Consider the following 15,282-nt stretch of genomic DNA (forward strand, 5'->3'; position numbering starts at 1 on the left):
AAATCCTGGGGCAAAGGTGAACACTGTAGTTCTGCAAAATAATTTTGAAGTCGAACCAGTCATAACATGGATGTCAACAACAGTGATTTGAGCTTTGAGCAAGCCTAGCTCAACCTTTGTTCAGAATGTGTCAGCATGCATGCTGCAAAGCAACGTTTTACCGTATTAGTCCAAAGAATCTTCGAGGACACACACCTGGGCTGCACTTCCGCCACGCAGGTCGTGATAGACCACCTTGGCCGCGTACTCGAATACGAGCTCAAGGATGAGCCGGTGCATGTGACAATCGACCTCGGCGAAGACTCCAACAGTGAGTTGGCGGTGGAGCGAGTTGTGGCGGTTCCAGCGGCTCAGTGGCACATGGACTACCTGCTTCCCCGCGACGAGTGCGTCCTGCGTCAGGGCGAGTGTCAGGGACTGCCCTTCCCGGCCTTCTCACCTGCTGCCAAGGTACGTGCAACGGTTTCTCTTTTACTAGCAGCAACACGTGAGCTGTTTCCACTTCAGGCGTCTAGAAAATGGCAGCGCTAAAGTTGTGCTGGCTAGAAAGCAAGTGGCTGCCTCAAACCTTGTTAACTGGTAGCTGCACACGAGATTGTTGCGCTTGTTGTTCTCCCTATGTTTTGCCGTCATTCTTCAGTTCCATTGATCAGTTCAGTGCAATTGCCTCATTTATGGCTGTAAGTTAGTGGTACTCTGCTATTGCAGTACAAGACCGAAGTGCCAAGGCACAATTGTTTGTTTGATACTCATGGCCAACATGTACAGTAATGGACAAATGAAATGCAAACACGAAAACATGAACCAGAACATGCATAATTGAAATACATATACTGTCCATGGTGGTACAACAATAGCACGCTATGTATTGGTATACAGTCTAGTCTACTTATAACAATATCCAAGTGCCGAGGAAGTTCTATCGTTATAGCCTGTTATAAGTGGGCTACAAAATAAAAACGTGAAACAGAGCTCAAAACATTTTATTCGCATGCGAGCAAGGTCATACTACTACTAATTTACGGAAAACAAGCCATAGTCAGCCAGTTTTGTTTGCTGCTCACGAAGCTGGCACATGCTTCGCCTAGCTGAGCGAAGCGTCCTTGGTGGAAACAAAGACCCTGAGGGACTGTATCGTGTGTTGGGCCTCCTCTGAAGACGCTAGGCTGTGCAACTGCGTTGTCAGAGTTGTCACCTTCCCCGCTGTCCGCAGCACGTATCCATGCAACAATCGCCTCTTCTGTGAGGCACTCGGACGTTTCCAAAATATCGGCCCTTATGTCCCTTCCATGGAAAAACGGAGGGATTTGAAGAGGCACCGAGCCAAATTCAGGGCAGCGGCACGTTGCACAAGTGAAAGCGCAGCGGCGCAAGCGAGCGAAAACTGGGCGCGAGTACAAGGCCAAAGCAGCGCCTCCGGGAGAGGGTTTCGCAAAGAAAACTGCTCCCCTCCTTCTCTCACATCCTCATAAGCGGCAAGGTCGACTCGTTTTGCGAGGGGTGGATAAGGACGCAAGGCGCATCGCAGCACATGCCAGGGGCGCGGAGAGCCGGTGGCAGCTCGCATTTTTGGTGCACGCTGTAACTGGATTCAATACCGTACTTACCCGATTCTAACGCGCACCTTTTTTCCGCAAAAATAGGCCGAAAAATCGCATGCGCGTTAGAATCGGATACGAAACCGAAACTGCCGAAACCGCTGAAATTTCGTTCCACCCATCGCCATCGCCATCTCAAGATGGCGCCAAAGCTTTTATCAACAATTTTTCGGATCTAGGCGCCTAGGCTTTTCTTTCGGCGTTCACACAAATCGTCAAATTATTCCACTTGCGTGCTTGATAACAGCAATGGCAGCAGCGGCAACGAAGGTGCGCCGCTTCCGCGGCTTACGAGCGGCTCCCACGCCTCCACAACGAGCGGTTGGCTGAAGCGTATGCCTCTGGAGAAGCTCGCGGGATGGGCATGCGAGGCGTGGGCCACGATCCCATCGAACATGGTTGAACGTTCGTTCAGAAATGTGGCATCGCGAACACGCTTGACGGCACCAATGACGAGATGTTGCGGTCAGCGGAAGGCGACAAGGAGCTCTCGGAGAGCGACGAGGAATGAGATGAGTGAAATTACTTCGGGGAATAAATCGCACGTTTCTCTCGCATTCGTTTTTCTTGCTCACAAAGTTCCTTGCGCGTTACAAATGGAGGTGCAAGTTTTTTCGGTTTTTTGCCTGGAAAATCGGGTGCGCGTTAGAATCGGGGGCGCGTTAGAATCGGGTAATTACGGTAGTTATATTTGATATCGCGGCACTGGAGCATTGTAATAAGTGGTAATAAATAATAAATAATAAGTGGACGGTGCCATAGTTGTTCTTTGTTATATCCGATACATATATTGTTATAGACAGTATCGTTATAAGTGGATTGGACCGTATTTGGAAAGCCACATTTCCCAACTTTGTTACTGTAATTAAGGCACGTGTCGATTGGACCTGCATGGAAGAAATTGCGCTATTTGTGTTTTGTGGTTCATATTATCATGACTGCGTTTCATTTGTCTAGGACTGTGCATGCAAACCTGGCGCTCACCTGGTTCATGGTTAAGGCATGCATTCCTGGTTAAGAACAGAATGTGCACACTACACAAGGTAGCACAAAAAACAATGTGCAGTCTTTGCTAAAAGCTCACGAGAGCAGCACGCAAATGAACTTGGCGTAGCTGAGAGCCTTTACAACTTCTCCATGTGAAAGACAGTGGCCAGATAGCATCACAGTAAGGTAGGGCGACGATTCACTGGCTCATATTCCTGTCTACATGAAACATTTATCACTGTAGGACCACAAATTTTTGCCATCCGTGTGCCCGTAGATGGTAGCTGAGCACGGTCACTCCTTGAAGCGAAGCGAGTGCAGGTTGTGTGCAAAGCGAGAGAGCAAGATTTCCCACATCTGCTTCGTGCCAACACAGCAAGGTGGTGTGCGCGCCATTCGGTTTGTACTGTCTCGTGGGCCTGTTCGGCAATGAACTGCCTCACGTGCCGGGAACTTTAATGCGCCACTGAGGCGGTGCTTTTGCTGCACTTCTTGTTCCTTCCAACCCACAGTGATGAGTGCACCTGCCTCCCGTATGCATGCAGGTTGAATTTGAAAGTGGCGAGAATGCCAAAGTGGCCAGCGAGCTCCCGTCCACCCTAAAGGACAGCACGGCCACCCTGGTCCACCTCGACCGCCACAATCCCAGTGTCAGCCTCGGTGACTTGGTGCCGGAGCCGGGCAACTATGTCCTTGTGGCACACTACTTCCAGGTGCGTGCTGCGGGTGGCATGACTTAGCCTCCCCGCAAGGTTCTGCCTGTGCTATAATGGCCATAGTTATAATACCCTGAAAAAGATAGTGTGTACACCGATAAAAAAAACAAAGCAAATTAGAGCCTGCGATGGAATCAAAGTTAAAACCCAAGTCTGTTGTGCGAGACAGGAGCATTGGTGATTGGGTCATTCAGGCAGAGTGCTTCTAATGTGTGGAGTAAACACGGAAGAAGATTAAAAAAGATCATAGCATCAGTGGACTAGGCCAGCGGCACATCAAAATCTTAAACCGGAATGGATTTCTCTCCTTGGAACAGTGCAAAAGGGACGTGGATAAGACACAAGACATACGTCTCATCCACGTCCTTTTTGCGCTGTTCCAGGAATGTCGTACCAACACTCCCAAGCTTATACCTTCTCCAGCTGCTTCCCTTTGAACTCCTGAGCTGGAGTGCATGACTGCGGTGCCCCCTAACTGTCGCCCAGCCCGAGCACCCTGCCTTCGAGCTGGAGGCGGAGCTGAACAGCTCGGCCGCCCACTACCAAGAGGCCCGGCTCCCCCTGGAGCACTGCCCCTGGACCTCGGGCTGCCGGGCGGTGCTGCTCAACCCGCAGGCCGGGGGAGCGTCCACCTTCTACCTGGCCGACAACTTCACCCTGAACCTGGAAGTGCCCGACGACCAGAAGTCCGTCTGGCTGGTGGGTCAGGCCATACGACGCACGGCACCATGCTCTGCCATTTGCTCGTGCTTGTAATCAGGCCTAACAAAAGAGTGAGGTCTAGCTGCTGCACTCTCTCCGTCACCCTCATTTGTTTGTGTTCTGGCACCCTATAAATTTCAATATTACGGTCTTCCTGAAGTGAATATGTTGAAGTTACCGTATTTTCCGGTGTATAAGTCGCGTTTTTTTTCTGAAATTTTCGTTAGTGCGTCTTATCCACAGGTACGACTTATGTATGGAATAAACCCGGTTCGCGGCGGCCGTGCGTGGCCAGCGCACGTTGAGACACAGCTCTATGGTCTAAATGAATCCAAAGCCCACCGCTACAGCATTTCTCATAGCCCATATGTCGGTTCGGGACGTTGAACCAAAGAATTTGCAGCCTTTTCTAGTCAAAAACAATGATAATGGCCTGCGACAACTACGCGCCACTTTATTGACTTTATGCCATGCGCAGTAACTACAGTTCAGAATAAATTCAAAGTAACATTAAGGGTTGCAAAAACAAAATGCAGTTTATAAATTATTAGTGTTACTCTAAAGAAGGTGAACGTGCTGCCAATTTTTAAAATGACAGCTTGCTGATAAGTTTCGATTTTCGGGCTGCTTCCGTTCGCGTCACTTCCGTCCGCCATGACACCTTTATTGCGCTGATTTACGACAGCACGCAAGAGACGCACGACGTTTGGAAAGGTGGCCAAATGGGTCTCCGACTCTTGGGACTCCATTTCTACCAAAACAGTTGTAGCCGGGTTGATAAAGGCCAGAGTAATCCAGTCCGCGAGTGGTAACGATGTTGGCGAAGACATCAGAGAGTGGGAGGACGACAGTGATGCGCCGGCGGAACTCCCACTGAAGATACTGAATTATTTGTTAGCGAGTCGGAGGAGAAGACTTCGATGGTTTTGCCTAAACGCCATCTGTAAGTACATGCCATCTGTGTGTACCAATAAACCATTTCTGAGAAGTTAGTTCTGTCTAGACTTTGGACGATATATGCACGTATCTAGCCCACCTTACTGGGGGATGCGTTCATAGGCGGCGGCTGCCGCAACCATGTACGTTCGCCGCACTTTCTAATGATCTGATTCACTATCAGTTTAACTAATCAACAGGTGCGTCTTATACACCGGTGCGACTTATATACGTTTTTTTTTTTTCGGAAAAACTGTCATTTTGAGGGGGTGCGACTTATACAAAGGTGCGACTTATAGACCGGAAAATACGGTATGCGCCGAGTCAAACATTCCGTCATGGCAAAGTACTTCCTAGCCTAGCCTAGCCTAGCTATCATAACAGTAGCCTAGCTATCATAACAGCAAGGACTGTCCTTCAAGTGAGGGCATAGCAGTTTACTCAGCACATTCAGTTTAGGGGAAACTGTGCAAATGTAGGTTGAAGTGATTCTTCCTGTGTAGAAAACAGTCAGGCTGAGATGTGATTGTAGTCATTGCTAATGTGAATGGTGTCCACTGCTGGAGTGACATATTAGCAGCCTTTCTGACCCACCATTTCACTGGATGTGAACGGATGTCCTTTCTCATGTTGTGTGCAGGACAACTTGATGCTGATCCGAGAGGACCAGTTTGACAAGTCGATGCTGCGGCCTCTCCCCCTCGACAAAGCCGTCGAGTTTATCAAGCAGTGCGGCCAGAACAGCTTCCACATCCCCACCGACACCAGTGGTGGGTGCTTCTGCTGGCATTACTAACCTGCATTGTTGTTCTTACATCAAACACACATGGATGGTGTGCACTTTTACCTTGCAGCCACTGCATGTTCATGAAAGTGAAAGTTATCGACTATATGCAGCGATAGTTGACAAGAGCTCATGCCACAAACGCTGGGTATAGGGTTCTCGAAGGTAGAGCTGGCCAATGGCGGGCGCACCTCACGAAGCACATGTTCACGTGCACTCTGTCTTTTTCCTTTGTATTTTTATCTGGTAATGCTATAGGGCAGAACTAAAAGCTTAAATAGCTCTGCTGTTTGTTATACCTGCCCGTAGCTGGTAGCACACTGAAGCAGTTTGCTTTCTTTTCTTTTCTAACCCTTTCAGTGCCATTGCCATTCACTTTTGACGTGCCCGCGTGTTTTTACTCCCCCTCTCTGCCCTGTGGCGGGCCCGACAACAGACTTCTGCAAGGAGGCCGTGTTCTCGCTGACGTCCGAGTACAACAACGGGGCCCTGCCCTGCCAGTGCAACATCGACGGCTCGCTGTCCTTCGAGTGCGAGCGCTTTGGGGGCCAGTGCCGGTGCAAGGAGAACGTGATCGGGCGCACCTGCTCCCAGTGCCGCACGGGCTACTTCGGCTTCCCCGCGTGCCAGCCCTGCGACTGCCCCAACACGGCCGTCTGCCACCCCGTCACGGGCCAGTGCATCTGCCCACCACGCGTCACGGGCGAAAAGTGCGACACCTGCGTGCCCCTCACCTTCGGCTACACCCGCATCGTGGGCTGCGAGGTGCGTGCGTGGGGCACACCCGATGGAACTGGCACCGACTCGACCTTTACGGGCACAGACTTTTACGGGACTTTCGGGGAGTGTGCGGTCTCTGTCCCCAACGAAAGGGCATCACTTGAAACACCTCAAACCGAAACAGCTTTCCTCATAGGCTTGCTGAACAAAAAGAGTGCTAAAAACACGACACAAAAACAAAGAATGACGACACAGACTGCGTCGTCATTCTTCGTTTTTGTGTCATGTTTTAATGCGTAGCATTCTTTGCCAAGTACCCCCCCACAGCCAGGACTGTGTAACGGCCTTTATTTCCACTATAATGCAGATTTTGCGGAAGTTCCACCTGTAACCATTACGATAGCGTAAATGTAGATCATTGGTCAAACAGAATTTTGAAACACTGAAAAATAAGAAAAAAAATACAGAAAATGACAAACCGTGTAACACCCTGCATTTCCAAAATAATGCACATTTTGTAAAAGTTCCACCTGTAATCGTTATAATAGCGTAAATGAAGATAATTGGTCAAACAAAAATTTTGAAAAACTTAAAAAATAAGAAAAATACAGAAAATGTGGAAATGTGTAACGTGCTGCATTTCCACAATGATGCAGATTTCATGGAAGTTCCTCGTGTAATTGTTAAAATAGTGTAAATGGACATAATTGTTTGGACAGGATCTAGAAAAACCCCAAAACTTGGCTGTAAAGAACTCACACTCAAGACAAGCGGCATAAGAATGCATTAGTAGACATTTCTCTGAATTTCTGCAGATTTTTTTAGCCTTCTTTTTCTTCAAGTGATATGCACCAACTAGTGTGACAGCATATTTCACTGAAGCCCCTAGAACTTTGAAAGTGGATTTTCTACGTCTGCCAGCCTTATGCCAACCGTGACAGTGAGCAGTGCAGCAACATACTTCTAACTGTACGTGAGATGAAGAAGGTATTTTAAAACTTGTCCCTGCAGCTTACACAATGGCTGTCTTTCCTATTCCTTTATGCGGTCTTTGAATCACACATTGAAACTGACAGGGTTACTTGTGTGCATACGGTAATGTCACCTTTATAGACACTACATGGCACCACCTTTCAGGTTTCAGAAAGTTTGGTGGCGAATTAAAACGATTTGTGCCAACTTATTTAGAAATTCCCTTTGTTTACCGCAATAAATAAAACGCTGGCTTTTGTATGAGCTCGAGGACATGCACTCCACAAAAATTCGTTTGTTGTCTGTCCCTCTAGGATGCTCAGTTATTTCGGCACAAAAAAAAAGGAAAACATACTTTATATTGTGCTTTTCTGACTCTGAGAGATTTGTACTCACATAGGGGAGACCTAATCACATAAGCCACACTTATTGGAGCACAAGTTGAAATATGATCAAATGTGTGCATTCCACTATGGTATTATCAAACACACGCCATCAAATTGTTCATTTTGGGTTTTTGATTGTAACGGGTGCTGCTCTCCAGCACGTAAAACTTCAAAGGAGGAAAGCGTTTTATGGAAAGCGAGTAGTTGGCACGTTTTACACAAATAAAGGTGCATGTTCTATATAAGTGGCTGAATGGTGTGTGTATGTGCTTATTTGAAAAGTATTTATACTTGGGGTAAGGTTCTCACTGTGCGAGGTTCTTCCATGTGCATCATGTACTTTATATGATGTGCCCTGCAGGAGTGCAACTGCCACCCTCAAGGTGTCCAGGGAGGCAACCTGCAGTGCGACCTCCAGACGGGACAGTGCAGGTTTGTGGGCTGCTCATTATCATTAAGGATTCCGTTTACGTGTATCAACGCATAAAAGTTTGTCCTCATGTCGGATAACTGCAACAGCTGAAAAGAGCAAGGCGTTGGTGTTCTTACTTTGGTGTGCTCGCAAATCTGTATAGTGACCCCTTCTTCCCGGGGTGCATGCATCCAGGTGCAAGAACAGCATAGTAGGCCGAACATGCGACGAGTGCAAGTGGGGTTACTGGGACTTCCCTCGCTGCCGCCTCTGCAACTGCGACCTGCGCGGAACCGTTGAGGACATCTGCAGCCAGGACACTGCCGAGTGCTTCTGCAAGGTGCCTTGGTCTTCACGCTACTTTTACCTTGGCTTTTGTACCATACTAAGCAGAGAATGCATGGTAAATCCACGCCTGTTATTGCTTTGTAGCAAGGTTGGCCAGCTTGGCGTATGCTTTTGTGCGTTTTTTTTTTCACTGCAGTCTTATGCCTGAGGGTGTTCTGTGTGCTCTGCTTTCAGGAAAATGTGGAAGGAGAGTCGTGCGACACCTGCAAGCCGGGCACCTTCTTCCTGGAGGAGAGCAACCCTGTGGGCTGCACCAAGTGCTTCTGCTTTGGCACCACCGATCGCTGCAACAGTGCGCTGCTCTTCCGAAGCCAGGTGGGCTTTGATCTGCATGTGACGGCTCATCAGGTTGCTAACATGAGACGGAACAGTCTTCATTGCGTCATACCCAAAACTGCTTTAGAAAAAAGAAAAGATACTGACATTTGGTTGTTGTTATTATCAGGTCTTGTGCTATATTGTGCCTTCTGCTAACCAAAAACACTTGGGAGGTACAAAAGTTACATGGTAGCCGTGCGGGTGGGATCTCCACACAAAATTTCACATCTGTAATGCGAACAGCATGCCTCAAATCAGCCGACATTTGATGCAAATGTATAGAATTGCGGTTAGCTCACAGGGCTCTGCTTCAGCCTTGTATGTGCAAACGGGAGAGTAGGTGATGCCAGTCCTGAGCATGGCGTCTTAACTTTCATGCACTGGGTGCAGATTGTGGAGATGGACGATTGGACGGCCGTGGGCATCAACGTGGTGGGAGACTTGACCCGGGAAGAAGTGAATGCCCGTGTGTCCGCTTCCCACAGCAGCGTGGAGGTCACTCCGCCCGCAACGCTTTCCGTGGGCTCCCTGGTCTACTTTGCTGCACCCGCTCCTTACCTGGGAAACAAGGTGATGTGCTCTTCCTCCCGTGCCCATCAGATTGCCTGTGACTCTTTTTAGCATCTACTAAACATGTGTGCTCACGTTTTGATGGTTTGATCCTGTCAAAAATGTGGCAACGATGACTTGGAATCAATTTGCCACAAAAGGACAGTGGCAGGTTTGCACAAGTTTGTAGATGCAACAACTTTTACACTTGAAATGTATGACAATAGATGTCAATGACTACGTGGTACGAAGTGAAATGAGGCCATAGAAAAAGGTGTGCAAAAAATGCTTCTTCTAATTGACAAGCTGCAACCCCACTTTTTCAAAAAATTGGATAATGTCTTCTTATTGGAGTGCCTCTTTTAGTAGTGCGGTTGACACCACAAAGGAAGCCACTCGCATTACAGGCACAGGGCGACGCTGTTACTCTAACGTGGATGCAACGCCCTTTGCAGGTCACATCCTATGGTGGCATGTTGTCCTTCAGTCTTCTGACCACTGTGGACAACTCGGTGGACTTCGGCAGTGTGATTGGCCCCGACATCATCCTCTCTGTGAGTTTCTTTGCCCACACCAGCAACTGGTGTTGTTGTGGACGTGTGGCTTGATTCAGCAGCCTGGCGCGTCTCTCTCTTCCACAGGGCAGCAACTTCACACTGGTGCACGAGCACTTGGAACAGCCCGCTGCCGGCATTCCGCTCGACTTCAGCATCAAGTTGGTTGAGGTAAGCCCGCGTCACTCTCACCATCTGCCACCTGCAGTTTGTGCTACTATTACCACAGTGTTACGCCGAAGGTTTGTGAAGAAAATGCTTAGCACAGTTGGTTCTTGTCATTTAGTATTGAAATGGGGCACGGTAGTGTGACCCTGAAGTTCAAGTAAACTGACAAGGCCAACGTGCCGGAAAACTTTGTCGCATAGTACGGTTGAAAAGGATGCAAGTTTAGCCAGTTGTGAATGTTCATTCGGGATTATCTGAAGCCCTCAAATTCATTTGTATGTGTTCTCCTGTCAAGGCAAGTGCGAAGACTAAAGTGAACTAAGCAGGTTTCTGTCCCACACATGCTAATTTTTTGACCAGTTGGTGTTAATAAGTAGTTCGTTATAGCTAGCCCTTACACGTGCCTACCCATATTATGATGGATGATTGACAGTAACGATTTGATTTGCAGAGTGCATGTGTGTCTAACCATTCCGCGCCCTTTTTCCAACAGGGTGAGTTCCACCAGCTCGGCGGGCGCAAGGTCACACGCGAGCAACTCATGGTGGCCCTTGTCAACCTGGACGGCCTCTACATCCGGGCCTCCTACTTCCAGCCTTCCTTGCAAGTCAGGTACGGGCTCAGCACCACTTGCTGCCTGTTCGCCATTCGCATGTGACACATGCCCACAATTTGCTCAGAGTCTGTCATAAATCTCGAACCAGAACACAGTGGGTCATTTTCGTAGTGTACGGAAAGGAATAGGAAAGGCCAGGCAATGACACCTGTGAAGTTTATATTTATTTGCAAATTAGCCTCGATGATTTCACAGTGTCTGCGCAGGCCTTCGTATTGAACTAGATACAAAAAGAAGTTTGAGTGCTATCTGCAAAAAGTCGGTTATAGACTACGGAATAAAAGTGGAATTGCGAGCTTACCCGTCAGGAAGTGTTGTGCGCGAGGGAGTTGCGAGTCTTGTGCCCTGCTCTTTCATCCGCAGGCTGAGCAACGTGGCGCTGGACACCGCCCTGTCGTCCTACATTGCCGATGCTGCCCAAGCCTTGACCGTAGAGCAGTGCCACTGCCCGCCAAACTACAAGGGAACCTCCTGCGAGGTGAGCACTTCGCCTTGCTTTGTTTCGGGCTCCGCTCATTGGCGTCATGAGCTGACGTTGTGATGCTCATGTTGGGGCTACGAGTTCAAAAGGTGTTGTCGGAGGGTATTTGAGTTATACGCGCCAGACAGATGCAGTTTCTTTCTGAAGCAGACTGCAGCCTTGCACAAATAAGGATAGCTGCTTATTTATTCACCTGTGTTGCCAGTGTTCATTCTAAAATTAAAGGCAGGATACTAGTAATTCACATGGAAACATACAAGAATAATGCTAGAATATACTCTTAAAAACCAACAAAATATCCCAGTTGGCTGCCAAGTGCTTCAGTGAAGCTTATGACTTTAATTTTGCATTTTCTAATATTTCCTTTTTCGTTGGAAGGTTGTAATTTGCAACTAGATGTTGTTGCAGAAATAACAAAGAGTATAAATGCCCAAAAGCAGTTGCACTATATAAGTGGGTGAGTTGGCAAGATTTGATGGCCGAGGCAAAGTTTTTCATCATAAATATTATATCATGCCTATACCCTTCATGAAAAACCTGCTTTTTGGGCATATTTTGGAACAACCTGCCTACAAAAATATACATGTGCATGTGTGTATGTGTTATGTGTGTGTGGATATATATATATATATATATATATATATATATATATATATATATATATATATATATATATATATATATATATATATATATATATATATATATATAGGGAGCAATAAAACTTGGAAGATGGTAGAAAACACAAGAACAGAAAACTTCAATCAAGGTAGATACCACAATTAATGGCAACGTTTCAGCAAAGAGATCTGCCTTCGTCAGGGCCGTTGTTCGAAGTTTTGTTTATATATATATATATATATATATATATATGTTACATCATTCGCATCTTGTAAAGAAACTGAAATTTTTGCCTTTTCTATGCCTAATGTATTTTATTTACTTCAAACTTTAAATTTGAAAAAGTTTGTGGAAAATCCTCTGTGCTCATGAAGTGAGTTTGGCCTCTGATCTCTCTGCACAATACCTGATTTATTTGAATAGTCATGACTTGAGTGCTACGTACACTTCCCCCTGCAGGAATGCGCACCTGGGTTCTACCGCTCAAGGACGGGCCCCTACCTTGGATTCTGCGTTCCCTGCCAGTGCAACAATCATGGTGACACGTGCGATGTCGTCACTGGAAAATGCCACGTGAGTCCTTTTCGTTATCAGCTGGGCAGTAGTTTGAAATGCTTGTTCTAAGTGGTAGCCAAAATTGCCAAGAAAACGAAGCATCGAAGAAAAGGGCCAGTTGCTGCTTTCGGTCTCTATTTGAAAAAGTGAACTGCACAGGCTGACCTCGTTGGTCATTGGCTAATTAGGACATCTCTCTTCCTACCTGTTGCTTGGTGTCGGTGCAATGAAGTCAGCTCGCTGGGCGTTTCAATTTCCTCCGTGCAGAGCTGCCGAGACAACACCTATGGTGACCACTGTGAAAAGTGCCTGCCCGGCTATCACGGCGATGCCACCAGGGGCAACCCTGACGACTGCCTCATCTGCGCCTGCCCCATTCCGCTCCCATCGAACAAGTGGGTCCACTGCTTGCACAACAGGACATGCATGGAATCTAGGCTAAAGAACTAAGCAGAGAACAGGACGATACGATGGAGAGCCTGCACACATGGGGTGATGTAGGGTTATAGTTGATCAGTCCCGTCAGGAGCGCGGCCTGCTTACATTCAAGCTATGTTAATATATATTAGCCCTTTTTTATGGGGCATAATCTCCTGCTTTTAGAACAGTGCGAGTGTTTTCTACTGGCATTCTTAAGATTCTAGCACTTGTGGTCCTTTCTTAATGCTTTTGTACTGCATTCGCACTTACTAGTTGCTCTTTTCTGGGCGTGCGCAGCTTTGCCGAAAGCTGTGAGGTGTCTCCAAGTGGACAGGAGATCAGCTGCAACTGCAAGAAGGGGTACTACGGAGCTCGGTGTGACGTGTAAGTGTGCTGCACCAAGCAGAAGTCATCTCAAATTTTCTGCAGATCATTTTTTTAAGCTCCTTTGTGCTTTGCCTTTGCACAAGGAGCTACCGGGCTTTCCTTTATATGGAGCAGCACTTCTGGGTGTACCTAACCTATCCAATGATTACACCTGCCTCTCCCTCGTTCGCAATCAAATGGCTACATTATGTGTGTCATAAAAGGAGGGAGCTCATGCATGCTGTGATTAAATTCTCAGTGCCCACACTTCATGAAACTTTTCAAATAATCGTGAGACGTCTTTCCAAGCTCTCACGAAATTGAGTGAGCTACTGATCAGTCGCTGAACCACTGTCCAACATGTGTTTGCTCAGGTGTGATGCTGGCTACTTTGGCCAGCCGGACGTGATCGGCAGCAGCTGTGAGCCGTGCCAGTGCAGTGGCAACATCGACCCCGAGAATCCGGCGTCATGCGACTCCGTGACGGGCGAGTGCGTGCTCTGCCTGAACAACACCTTCGGTCCCGCCTGCGAGCTGTGTGCACCGGGCTTCTTTGGCGACGCCATCTCGGTCAAGGACTGCCGCCGTGAGTGCCGCTCTTCTTCATAGGGGCAGTCTTGTGGGCATTCGGGAGGCATGTGCACTGAACGAGCGAAACACAAGAAGCAGTGGAATAGCAAAAGTGACAAAAGTAGAAAATTATGAGGCACGTTTGCATGCTGTGCACCCAGTGGCAGTGACTGCGTGTAATTGGTGTGAAATCGGCATGATAGAAAACACGACTTGCAGTACAAAAAACAGAGTCAATCTAAAGAACGATCTTGGCGTGTACCAATGCAAAACGTTCAGCTTGGAAATTGTCCTGCTTTGTGTGGTCAAAAGAGCTGCCGAATGAAGATTGCCTAAAACAGGGTGCTCAATTCTGCATGAGTTGTACCTGAATTGCACTCTTTGGACCTTTGTCACCGGCTGTGGGCAATAATGATAATGTGTGCACAAAAAGCAACAGACAAATTATGTCAGCAAACCAGTCACTCCAGCTGTTCAGGCACAAAGGCTGACAAGGGCAGGATTCCCCACACTCACGCTCTTCAGGTTGTCTGAGACACCTGAAGGAAAACACGCTGCCACAAACGTGTGAAAGAATGCAAAGGGACGGAAAAAAGGAAGCTAGCAGTCACCCCGTATGTTCGTGGTGTTTCTCACCGGCGTCAAAAAGTCGCAGCTCGAGCCGGAGTCTCCCGCGCATTTAGTGCTCCCAACAAATTAAGCAAGCTTTGCAGCAGAGTGAACGAGAAAGGAAACGTCCTGAGATCCTACTGAAAGAAATGCAAACGGCCATTTGCTGAATGCATGTCAGGCATTGTCTATGACATTCTGCTGACGTGCAGAAAGTCCAATACGGGCCAAACAGGGCGTTTGTCTGAATGGCCGGCTGCGGGAACATTGAAGAAAGAAACAGGCCGCAATCTCACCCTACATTGTGCAGAGTACAAGCGCACGACCAAATTTGACCAGACATGTGTTCTTCAAAAGTACAAAGACCAGTGTGCAAAAGAGACCTTCAAAGCTTATATAATCCACGAGTGAAAGGAATCGTCTGTCAGCATGCCCCTATTGACTTGCGCTATTGACTATCTATTGGCTGGCTTCAAAAAGAGCACACTTAGTATCTTAAGCTATGACCCCATCTTCGCGCATCTTCCCTCTGTGTAGATATGAGTGCTCTTTGAATCTCCTTATCTTTGCCTTCTCCTTTCCTCTTTTGTGTTTCTTTCAGAGGGTAACATTCTGCCACGGAAAAATAAACTCGTTGTTGTTAGTCAGCACCCAATCTGTCACTTCTTCTGTCCTCTCCAAGCGCTGTGGTCTAGTACCAGCAACTCAGTCCCTGATTCTGTCACCGGGTGTTTTGAAGACACTGAAAACTGGAGCATAAGGAAACTCAGTCCTCTGCTGTGCAGTGTTGGGTTTTTTAATGATGTTTGGCAATGCATGTTTGAGGATTTCACAAGCTGACAATCCACTTTTCAAATGAATCAGCACTCTCTTTCGTTGCTTCTCCCCACCCCC

At 47.6% G+C, this 15,282-nt stretch overlaps 1 protein-coding gene across 1 annotated transcript in view; it reads left to right on the forward strand.

The window, feature by feature from the left end:
• The window catches only part of Lana (laminin subunit alpha), a 91,317-nt gene that overhangs the window by 33,039 nt on the left and 42,996 nt on the right, over positions 1-15,282 (forward strand). The window contains exons 21-37 of the mRNA XM_077690927.1: positions 220-450; positions 3,131-3,298; positions 3,788-4,000; positions 5,580-5,709; positions 6,160-6,488; positions 8,163-8,233; positions 8,409-8,553; positions 8,736-8,876; positions 9,270-9,449; positions 9,884-9,982; positions 10,070-10,153; positions 10,644-10,762; positions 11,130-11,244; positions 12,328-12,441; positions 12,691-12,818; positions 13,141-13,227; positions 13,584-13,795. Coding sequence (XP_077547053.1) covers positions 220-450; positions 3,131-3,298; positions 3,788-4,000; positions 5,580-5,709; positions 6,160-6,488; positions 8,163-8,233; positions 8,409-8,553; positions 8,736-8,876; positions 9,270-9,449; positions 9,884-9,982; positions 10,070-10,153; positions 10,644-10,762; positions 11,130-11,244; positions 12,328-12,441; positions 12,691-12,818; positions 13,141-13,227; positions 13,584-13,795 — 2,566 coding nt within the window. The remainder of the gene's footprint in view (positions 1-219; positions 451-3,130; positions 3,299-3,787; positions 4,001-5,579; positions 5,710-6,159; positions 6,489-8,162; positions 8,234-8,408; positions 8,554-8,735; positions 8,877-9,269; positions 9,450-9,883; positions 9,983-10,069; positions 10,154-10,643; positions 10,763-11,129; positions 11,245-12,327; positions 12,442-12,690; positions 12,819-13,140; positions 13,228-13,583; positions 13,796-15,282) is intronic.

This window comes from Haemaphysalis longicornis, unplaced genomic scaffold (genome assembly GCF_048455015.1).
Source record: "Haemaphysalis longicornis isolate Haplotype H1 unplaced genomic scaffold, Haemaphysalis longicornis Haplotype H1 scaffold_10, whole genome shotgun sequence".
Classification (NCBI taxonomy): domain Eukaryota; kingdom Metazoa; phylum Arthropoda; class Arachnida; order Ixodida; family Ixodidae; genus Haemaphysalis; species Haemaphysalis longicornis.